This window comes from Crocodylus porosus, unplaced genomic scaffold (assembly GCF_001723895.1).
Source record: "Crocodylus porosus isolate Cpor-Errol unplaced genomic scaffold, CroPor_comp1, whole genome shotgun sequence".
Classification (NCBI taxonomy): Eukaryota; Metazoa; Chordata; order Crocodylia; family Crocodylidae; genus Crocodylus; species Crocodylus porosus.
The window spans coordinates 16,990,447-17,002,054 of record NW_017728949.1 but is presented as its reverse complement, the minus strand read 5'-3'; the positions used below and the strand labels follow the sequence as shown (position 1 = coordinate 17,002,054).

The window sequence follows — 11,608 nt, the reverse complement described above, 5'->3', positions numbered from 1 at the left end:
CCCTCCGTTGCCCCCACCCCCTACTTACCAGCTCCAAGTCCAGCTGCAGCTCCCTGCTGCAGCCACTGGGGACTCTCCAAATCTTCAAACCTCTCCGAATCTTTTCCAAAGATTCGGAGAGCTTCAAATTGATTCAGACCTTTTAATTGGTCCTGATTCAATTCAGATTCAGAGATTCGGCCATCAAATTGGGCTGAAACTCCTCTGAATTGAATCACCACCTGAAGCTTTGTACAGCCGTACAAGGAACCCTGGGAGGAGTGGACAGGGGGGAAGTCCCCACACATCCTCCATTCCCCAGAGTAGGAGGGGAGGATACCCCAAAGACACACTGGGGAGGGTTCTGTGGAACATCCAGGAGGCCTAGGAGGAGAAGACCCTATCCCATTTGAGGGACCATGTGGTTGGAACCCAGATAGGGGGTGTCTAATATCTAGTACAGTTATGCTTCCTATTTGGTATCTATTGCTATTGTTGATGTTATAAATAGTTGGGTGTATTAATTCTGTATAATGGGCTCTGTAAGGACGTCTTTATTAGCTAACTCACTTGCAATATAGACTTGCTGGATTGACTGTCCTGGGATCCACCCCTTTTCTGGGTCTGGGGCAGGGGTACTTACCTGAATGCCCTCCCTGGGGCAGACTTCCTCTTGCTAACAGACTGTTATACGTATATTTGTATCTATACCTGTACCTATTTTAAGGAGTTTTATATATGTAAATGTTTGCAATTCAATAAAATGTATATAGTTAAGAACTTTGGGCCTGGGCTAACTCTATAAAGGAAAGAGAATTCGCCCTAAATTCTTCCATCCCTCTCACAGCACCGCTTCCTGCCTACCCATCCCATCCAATTGAGGATAGGGCACACTTTTGGGTATGCCTCAGTATGGAAACACAATATGTTTCCAAGCTCCTTATTTCAAAGGGTGGGAGATGCTACTAAACCCTAGTTCCTGATTATCCTTGCTTACAAGCATAAATGTCAAAGCCATCTCCCATACCTACTAGTCATATCCCCCTATATAATCCCTCCATTTCATCAAACTCCTCACTGTATATTTTTAGAAAGGACCTCATGGGTCATCTAGTGTAACCCCTTGCACACATGCAAGATTATCCACTCCTAAACTGTCCAAGATGGATGCCTTATACTACTGATATCTATCCAGCCTCTTAAAAATTGTCAGTGAGGGAGAGTCTGCGACATCTGTTGGCAGCTTGTTCCATTGTCCTACTGATCTTACACCTAGGAAGTTAAAATACCTGAGTTCCCCATTCAAAAGTCAGTATGCAACTGTGTCTCAGACCCTGGGTCTCATCCCTCTCTGTTCTGCCCAAGATAAATCATTTGGATTGTATTCCCCACCCCAATTTGCCAAGCATCTCCCAGCTCCTCACTCAGAACTCTCCAAAATATTTGCAACTTCTGCATTGTCCTTAGGTTACAAGTGAAATACTATTTAAAACAGTGGTTCTCAGCCTTTTTAGACTCAGGGTACCCTTTGTGAGACACAAGGCACTCCTCAGAAAATGCCAGTTCTTGGTTTTTATTTGTATTTTTTTGACTGCAGGAAAATAACATAGCAATTCTTCTGTTGCAAAGAACTCAGAAAGACTATAGCAGGTCAGAATGTTTTTGATACTATGGATTCCTATTTGAAATCTCTGGGTTTATTTTACAAATCGCGCGTAGGTATTTGTACATCTAACCGTGTCACCCTTAAAAGGCATTGTGGTGCCCTGGTTGAAAATCTCTGATCTAAAAAGAAAAAGAGCTCACAAAATTCTCTTCCACCCTGGTGTCCTAACTTAGCTGTCTGCCTTTTTTGTCAGTGGTACTGAAAACTCCTCAGCACAACACCTGCCCTTATTTCTATGAACTGAACAAACAGTCAGTACTTAAAGAGAACATGACTGAAGGTATGGGCATGCTATACATGTATTTACTCTGCAGTAATTTGATTTACCTCTGGGATAAAAGTGGAATGGGCACACAAAAGTATAGCATTTTACTGGTATATATACCACTCCAGGGCACAGTTATGTCTTAGAAAGTGAAAAGCAATTACACATCCATTTAAGATACACTGGTGTACAATTGTGCGTCTACAGGTCTAGTCAGTTTTGCCCCAGAGGTAAGTGTTTACTCTATACAAACATGGTATTACTGACTCCTCTGGCACCTAGTGGTGAGACACTGTAATAATGCATATTGCAGATTACTTCTGAAGCGGAGGTCATGTGTCCAGCAGGGATCCTGCTGTGATTTTACACAGTGGTTAAATGCAGAGTAAATAACTCAGAAATAACTGTCATGCATGTGCATCTTCAAGTTACATTTCAGTTCCTTTTTAAATAAATGCCAAACATTTGTTTTGAATATACATTGGTACAACATAAAGGTCTAATTTAACCATGCCAGCCTGAATGGCGTCATATCTATCCCTTCAACATACCAACCTGTCCTAATAGTGGCACCTGAATTATGTGAACAAGCCCTGGTGAAAGTGGCCTTCACCCAACAAGCTGGAGGCTAGTAGACCTATTTTCTCTAGTGTCAGGGATAATCTTAGTGCTCTGATTAATAGGATGCAGAAAAGATAGCCAAATAATAGAGTGAAGCCAGCTTCTGACTCAAAAATTCACTTTCCAGTTCTGCTCCCTTAAGTGTTAATGTTACCCTTTTTTTTCCAGATGTGCCAAGCTTCTAGTGAAATATGGTGCTAAGGTTGACCTGCCAAGTGAAGACACCCAAGAAACACCACTTCACGTAGCAGCTAAGCACGGGCTTTATGAGCATGCCCACTTGTACTTGAGGTACGGTGCTCATGTGGATAAGAAGAACAGTCAGGAAGAAACAGCACTCAGTGTGACTTGTGGACAAGGAAAAAATGTTGCAGACCAACAAATCTACTTACAGATGTGCAGATTGCTGATTATGTATGGAGCAGATGTAAATACCACAGATGAAGAACAGAAAAGCCCGCTCCACAAAGCCTGCAAAAATGCTAATTACAGCTTGGTCCAGTTTTTGCTGCAGACTAAAGCAGATGTGAATGCTATAGACTACAACGGATCCTCCCCAATGGCTTGCGTCCTGCAGACTGCAGCATTCAAGCAGGAGCTGAGGCCACATTTCACAGTGCAGACACTGCTCAACTATGGCTCCCAAAAAATATGGCCTACAGCCTTTGTAAAGGTATGGTCTTGCAGGCTCACTAGATGCAGATTGAGATCCTCCAGCTTACATATTAAAGACACCTTTTCAAGGGGACAGGTTATTATAGGGGATCGATATGTGTGCAGGGGCAGAGCAGTGAGGGAGTCTCACTGAAATTCCAGAGACATAAGGTTGAGCCTAGATTCAGGCCAAGAGCAAAGGCTATCAAGAGTCAGTCCAGCTGCAAATGGATACCTGCCTGGTCACTTAGGATGGGACACATTGGACAGTGATAATGATAACGCTGGGGCTATCATTGTACAATGGCTGTTATTGCTCCCTTGTGTTCTGTTGGCTAAAGAAACCAGCATGCCTCCTTACTCTTGCCAGCCCAAATGGCTTTCTAGGCTCAGACAGACCTTTGATTTTGAAAGTGCTACAGAAAAGTTTGCCTCTTAATCACTAGTTCAAATATAGGCCAAAAGAAATGACTGGAAGCAGTTAGCATCTAAGAGCTTTTTCAGTAAGCTGTGGAAAATGGTCCCAACAAACAAGAGATTATATCACACCACTGGCATCAGTTGTCACCTCTGGCAGCAGTCCTGATAGAAAGAGATATGGCCTCTTTCCCACTCCTCCATGCAGAGCTTGGAATTACCGCGAAGAAAATATCCACAACCAAGCCCAGAAATAGGCAGCAGAAATGACTTAGAGGGGTCCTGAGCAAATGCCCCGGTGCTGCTCTTTAGCTCTCTGGCTTGAAAGAACCTAAGTGATATGCTGGAGCAGGCAGCTAAAACCCTTCTAAGCCACCTGCTCTGCCTAAGTGCCAGGCTTAGGGGCACACAGAGCAAGAGCAGATGGTCTCAGCAGTGGTCCCAGGTTCTGCAGAGTGTGGTATAGAGATAGACTCAGGGCTTGTCAAGACTGCTACAGCAGCTAGTCCCAGGGCAGAGGGAGCCAAGAACCCCCCGCCTATCTGAGTCCACTGGCATGCCCCAGGTCCAGAAGTTCATCAGTGAAGCTGTCCTGAACTCACCCCTAGTGGCTATTCTCAGGTCCATCAGAGACAGGGGGGCTGGAGAGCAGCCACAAGGACAAACCCAGAGCAGCTTTAGTGAAGCATGCTCACGCCGCCATTTCTGAGACACATTGCTTCTACAGTTTAGACAAGCCCTTAAAGTCTGTGAGGGCTGAAGTTTGTAGTGTCCTCTTCTGAGTGAAAGACCTAACTCTTCCAAGCTGTCAAGCCAGCACCTTTCCTGGACACTAAATTCTCACTTGGTTAAGCCAGGGAAGAAAGGGACAGATACTGTTTTTTAAAGGAAGGCATTAGCCCAGTTCACTGGTCAAGGAGTGAATTTTGAGCCTCTATTCATTTAAGAATGGTAAAAAGCCAGTCTGTATTTATGTTCTAATATTGTGTCATTGCAGAAGTAATGTCTTAAAGATGCCCAAGTAATTTGGGCTTTCAAGTCTCATTTTCAAAATGGACATATACAAACAGAAGCCCTAGATTCACTGACCTGCAATGAGGCTTATTGCCTGAAGGACTTACCACCTCAAGGGTTCCCATAATACATTTTGGAAATCTCTTTCAATGATCATGCCGGTTTGTATCCCATTTAGGCACTTCTAAAATTTTTACCTAGAATGCTTTGCTTTGTATAATGGTGGCTTTTGTCAAACCATGCTATGGCATTCCACCATGAACAAAAATGCCCCATCTTTTCACTCCTGTTGATGGTGTACCATATGCCAAAGATATATCCTGTCTGATGCATATCTAGCCCCATTCTCAGGGATCAGGCTCTGATGTGCACATACCTAATGCTGTTCTAATGGCAGTTACAGTACTTTTTTGATATCTGATGTACACAGAGAAACACTCATTGCAGCACTCCTTACCATAGTCAGAGACAGCACATATATGCCCTCTGGTATCCCGTGAGAGTGCTCAAATTCACTTTGGCTTGTGAGAGGAAAGAAATCTTTCACTAGAGTCCCCCCTTCCTGCTTGGAGTGTCAAAAAGTAGAATGTAATATTCAGCAGTGATAGGTTTATGGCTAGTGGAGAAAGGGTTAGGATAGGTCATAATTAGCCATCTGGGGATGCAGCAGAATCCAAATCACCCTATCTCTGAGCCAGGGGGGACCAGCTTGGTACTTCTGCCTTCAGAGCAGTCTCATTATGGCTTTGCGTTTCATTGATTTTACATCAAACAATAAAGAAAATATTATCCCAGCTTGAAATGTACAAGCCAAACATGTAAGCAAAAGGCAAATGCTGCATCCAAAAAAAATAATGTCACAATAATTCTTCCAATACTTTCATGTATGAACAAGATTTAGGAACTTGCACAGAGCCAAACTTTTCTCAGTTCTAAGGACACCATCCACAAGCAGTAACACATTTAACTGGCTAACAGACAGTCAGGCTGCCATTTGTGAAACATCTGATTCTTCCACAAGTGACATGATGGAAGTGAAGCTTCAGATGGTTCATGTTTCAGCTTATGAAGACACTTACCTGCTGGGGAGAGTACAGCACCCACTCCAGTCCCCTAATGAAACCTCATAACATCACTTCTACATTAATTCTTTCACGACTAGGTGTTGAGGTCATGTGCATCTGTGCCAGAGATTATCGAAATCCTCTTCAACTCCTACTCTCAGATCCCCATCCCTGAGAAATGGATTGAAGCTATCCCAGAGGAAATATTTCAGGTGAGTGAGTTGTGGGCTGGTTCCTGTGACCAGTTAAGTAGGTCTGCCTACCAAATCAGCAGTTCAAATCCTTTTCCTGACAGTACTAAGCAATCCCATGTTCATGTAACTCCAAGCAATTCAAATTCCCCCCTGGCATGATTGGTCTGGGATAGGTCCAGCTAACAGCTAAAGCCACGTGCGTTAACATTTAGTAAGAAACCAGGAGCAGGTCAAAAGCCAGAGGTCACTAGCCTGACAAGCGAAGTCAGAGGGCTAAAAGCAAGGTACAGATCCAAGGTAGTAGGCTAGGGTTCAGTACTGAAGATCTGCAGCTAGAATGCCAGGGGACAGGGTAGGAGCCAGAGACAAACTAAGGCCGGGAGCCTACTGTCACATGAGTCAAAAACCAGGAGTGAAATCAAAGCAGGGGGTGAAGGTGTGTAGACCAGGGAAACAAAAGTCAGAAAGATTTTCTTAAATGGAGGGCCAGGGTCAATCAGGTAGGCTGACTGAACCAGCAGGAACTAGCTAGAACTCAGCTGGGCCCATGACCTCATTAAGCAATGGATAAGGGACTCAACCCTTGTATCGCCCCTATCACCCTCAACATTAGAATGACTGCCTCCGATATGTACCTTGTAAAGGCATAGATGGGCAGACAACGTACAAGACAAAGGAAATCCACACCCCTTGCTTTTAAAATGATTAGTAATGATCCTCCATTGAAAAATTAAAACATTCAAATACTATTGAGGAGAGCTAGAGTATCTGGCAGCCTGTACAAATGAAAAGAAGGAAATCCAAGATGAAAAATAAAACGTGTTGAAGCTTCCCTTAGAAAGGATGGTCCTGCTGGGACTGTTTTACATACAACAGAGCAGAGTCTCATTGCAGCAGTTTTACACTGATTTAGCTTCATAGATTCTCCTTATTTACATCAATCAGTTTGGGAGTGCAGTCCCAAGATTATTACAAATATGTATATTTTTAATATCACTTCTACACAGGAAGTAGCATGGATAATGTACACCAAGTGGTGACAGTGTACATAATGCAAGCACCTTCAGACTTCTGAAGTGAAAACTGAAAGGACAAAATTGCCAGCTACTCTTCTCTAGTTTGCCTGTCATCAAAGGTTTGTACAAGCCCTACCTACTGAACCCAATGTCCTTGATAAGAGAAACACTAGGAATTGGTTCCATTCGCTTTGCTTTTTTTTCCCCTCTAAATCTTGGAAAGTAACAACAATATCTGAGGGGTGACGAACAGCTAAGAGGAGGAGATAAAAGAAAAGAGAGCCTTTGTCTTCCAGATTACAAGCTCAGTTATCTCAGATCAGAGACATAGATAGCATTGGTCATTGGATATGACTCTGGTTCTCCCACAGATCTGCTATATGACCTCCCTTAAGCTGCTTTCTCTCCCTATGCTGCTGTCTTGCATAGTTATGTTGTAAAAGCTGTGAAGTGAGGACTCTGCTTTTACCACGTGTCTGTATAGTGCCTTGTCCCATGCACATCTCTAAACATTACTTCACTGTAAACAACAATTACACATAGAAAACTGCATCAAAAGACCTTTTATGAGTGCAACAAAGCCAACCACTCATACATTAGGAAACACCAGATTGAAGTTTGCCTTAAGTAAAAGTGCATCTTGCCTGTGTGCATTTTGATACAATCTTAAGCGACATAAGCACACGGCATTCTTTAAACAAGACCCCTGCTCCATTCAGGGCACACGTGTCATAGGATCAGTAGTGGCCAAGTCACTGGCAGATTTCCACATCACAAAACCATTGGGAATTCATTCCACAGCCATCTCCATATGGAAACCAAAGAGTGAAATTCATATTGCCCTCTCATTCTTTAAGGAGTTTGGTTCAGGTCCCAGGTGAGGCATGTAGAAGTGGAGGAGTAGAGAGGCACTATATCTCTTCCACGAAAAAACAGGGGAGTTGCGCCCTTTAGCCTCTTACGGAAAGGCTGGATTCATTCAATCAAATTTAGAAGTTCAGGAAAAATGTACTTAAGCTGGGGTTTTGTTTTGGGGGTGTTTTTCTGTTTCTGGAAGAGAGGACAGATCCCTTCCTGATGAGATGTATTACAGAATCCTGAAAATGTTTTAGTCCTCTGAAAAGAGGAAGCAGTGAAGAGTCAACAGCAGTGTTAGAGCACAAGATGACATCATTGTCGCACTAGTAAAAGAGTGAAATTCATGGCAGAAAGTGGTACAAAGTATAGATGCTGCCCAGATAGTATACTAACGTACTCCAAATTATTTACTTTATCTATCTTCGGTCACCACATGACCCATAACACTGTAGCATCTGAACATCTAATAAACTTTAATGCATTTAGCTTCACAACAACCATTTTACCTATATGAGATTGAACGAGTTGGCCAGGGACCTGCAGGAAGTCTGGGGCAGACTTCAAAATAAAGTAGGTCTCCAGTGCACAGCTTTAATCACCAAGCTGTTCTTCCTACTCTGTCTAATACAGTATATTCTTACCCCAGCTTCCATCCTCCTCTCCCCCAGCTTGACTTAAATGGATTTGTTTTAAATAGAGACCAGGCCACACCTCATCTCTAAGTGTTAACCAACTGATTGCCAGCTCTAGTGAATACAATTACATTCCTTCATCTCTTTAGATATAACCCAGCCACAGCTGAAAATAAAACAAAATCTCTCATATAATGGCATTCTACAGTTATTTCCCCCCAATGGATTAAACACTGTCTTAGAAATGTCCATGTCTCTCATGCCTAGTCAACACACAACAGTTTTATACCTGTATACCAGAATTTTACTGGCAGTTTGGAGTCACACACACAAAAGATTTTCGTGAAGATTTTGTATCTGCAGTAATTTTATTTGTGGTCCTTCCTTAGAATAATTACTTTTACTTTTACATTTTATCTCCAAGTATCACACCACTATATTGTTCTATTCATTCATGAACATACCAGTAATCTGGTAATCAGAAATTTAGTCTAATCAGTACTGTCCTGAACTGGAAAATGCTCTGATTAGCTTGTCCAAAGCTTGAATTTAAGATTTACTTATTTTCTCTCCTTTCAGAGGCACCTCACTTTCTATGAATCTGTCTTTAAGCTGTCATGCAGAGTCCGGTGTCTGCAACATCTGTGCCGCTTCGCCATTCGGAAAAAGTTTGGCCACCAGTGTCACTCCCTTATCCCTTTACTACCAGTGCCCAAATCTCTACAAAACTACCTGCTGTTAGAACCTGAAGGAATACTGCTTTGAAAAGCCAATAAGAACCAAATTAAAATCTTCCTGAAGTCTTCTCACTGACTGATCTCCACTTTGTTGTATTTACAATAGGAGTTTTTGTTTCATTAGAGTTAAAAACCCATTTCCATCGTAACTGGGGGGGTTTCAGTGATTTATAATGTAAACACGCATTTGCTTTGAGCTGAAACTTTGTATGGAATTTTTTAATCACACTTCATATTATGGTTACACTTACAGGGAGTGAATAAATGCTTAGCGGGAGTTATAAGCAAGGTATATGTGAATGTTATGCATTATAAAGGATTAATTGAAATCAATAGAATTACTTACTAGCATAAATATAAGTATGCATGTAAGGATCAGCAAGACCCAACCCATGGGTTGCACCAGTGATTTCAGTAAGGTTTCTCCAGCAAGCAAAATAAACAGAACTGGTCTTTATTCCGGTCCTATTACTCATTCATTGAATGGAATGCAGCAATTGACAAGGATAATCTGTAATATAGACTAGGCCCTCTTAGCCCATTCTTTCTCTTTCAAAGAAAGAGCTGTTGACTGAAAGCTGGCTCTACATACAACCAGAAAATTTGATTCACTTTATGATTAAAATGATTCCAGGCTACCTTGAACAGCTTGTTATGGTTCCAGAGATACTCTGAGGATCTCCTCTGACAAATATGCATATAACTCTGCTTTGAAGAGACATCTCTGTGCACCAGGCCTTGGCACATGATGAAGCACCTCAAATCGCCAAAGCATAGACCGGCACAAAACCACTAGGGAGCTTCCATTCGAAGATGAAGGGAAGAATGTCAGGTTTTCATTTAGTACTGTGTTTTTTCCAAAGTATATGTAACATGTGACAAATGAAAATTAAAATTAAGTATCAGAATTCTGATGAAAATATTGAGATTTAGCATGATAGCAACTGTTCCCTTCTTAACCCCCTGGCATCCCAGTAAAAAACAGGGGTTTTCAAATGAGCTTAAGGGAGTTAAGTGCCAAACTTCACTGACTGTCTGTCTTGCATGCATACCAGCCCAGCCTCTGGCTTTTTTACTTTTCATTCCATCCAGGAAGAGCACACACCAACTGCTGAAACTTCCTCAGCCTGAGGAAGGGTTTTGGAACCCAAAAGCTTGCTTAAAAATTGTTCTCCAACCATTTTAGTTGGTCTAATAAAAGATATCAGATTCACCCAAAGAACCTTGTCTGCCAAACTTCCAGTAAATGTCACTGCTCCATGACTATCAGTAGGTAACCTAACTCCCTTTGGCTACGTTTGAAGCCATCCAAGTCTATAGCACATATTGTAAAGGAACATTACATAATGAGTGACATCCCAGACTCTCTAAAGTCAATGACAGAATTCTTATTGATTTCTGTGAGAGCAAGATTTCACCCATTTTTAGTATAATCCTGTGAATTTTAAGTCCAGAAGTGACCATTATGAACATATACTTTGACTTCCAGCATATGACAGTCCTTGAATTAATTCCTGTTAGTACTAACACATGCCTTTTGCAAAAAACATCCAGTCTTAAGTAGAAGACTCCTCAGTGATGGAGAAGCCACACAGTGCTTGATAAGCTTTTCTAATGGTTAATTATCCTCACTGTTAAAAACATTGTGCCTTGTTTCATGTCTAAATGCATCCAACTTCAACTTCCAGTCATTAAATCTTTTCCTACCTTTGCCTACTGGAGTGAGGAATCCTCTGTTACCAAAAATGTTTTCCTCAGATGCACTGTCTTAGATAGCTGTAGCTCATGGTATTGAGTGTGTGCAAGAAAACGTCCTGGGGAAAGGAACTAGGCACAGGCTCAACAAATGTATGTCTAATGTTAAGCACCTGAAAATCTCATTGATTTGTCAGGATCCAGAACATGACCTGCTTAATGTTACACACACACTTAGGCACCCTGTGAATTGTGGCCTAATTCAGAACACTATTTTGTATCATTCCAGAAGGAATGCATCAGGAAGGTCAAGTACTGAATTTGCAAAATTTGAAGCAAATGTGTTCAGATCTACTTATCTATCTGAGGGTATGATGCAGGCACCCACCCTTGTAGTATGAAAGCCCCTTCCATATGCACTTGATAGCAATAATGAAGTCCTTAGCAGGTGTCACTGAGGCTGTGACTAGGGCTAGGTATTTGTTTTTGATTTTCTGTATTATTTTTCAGGTTGATTTGTTTCCAGATTTTGTTTTTCTGGCTTTACAGTTTTCAGTCTGTAAAGCAGTGTCAGCTTCAAGTTCCATCATATCAGAATCAGCAAATTTCCTCTCAATTTGTCTTTGTCATGACTGTGTCTATATGAGTACTGGTGGGGGACGGGACAATGACACACTACACTGGTATGTAATATTCACATATCATACCAGCACATTTTACTGCTCACAAATATTAGCCAGGCAACTCCTCCCCGGGGTATGCTCAATAAAGTAGCACATATTTTAGTGCAATAGTC

General features: G+C 41.9%; 1 protein-coding gene across 1 annotated transcript in view; it reads left to right on the top strand.

The window, feature by feature from the left end:
- The window catches only part of ASB18 (ankyrin repeat and SOCS box containing 18), a 37,464-nt gene extending 28,279 nt beyond the window's left edge, over nucleotides 1–9,185 (top strand). The window contains exons 3-5 of the mRNA XM_019553620.1: nucleotides 2,700–3,204; nucleotides 5,779–5,892; nucleotides 8,960–9,185. Coding sequence (XP_019409165.1) covers nucleotides 2,700–3,204; nucleotides 5,779–5,892; nucleotides 8,960–9,145 — 805 coding nt within the window. The 3' untranslated portion in view covers nucleotides 9,146–9,185. The remainder of the gene's footprint in view (nucleotides 1–2,699; nucleotides 3,205–5,778; nucleotides 5,893–8,959) is intronic.
- Nucleotides 9,186–11,608: the final 2,423 nt, after the last annotated feature.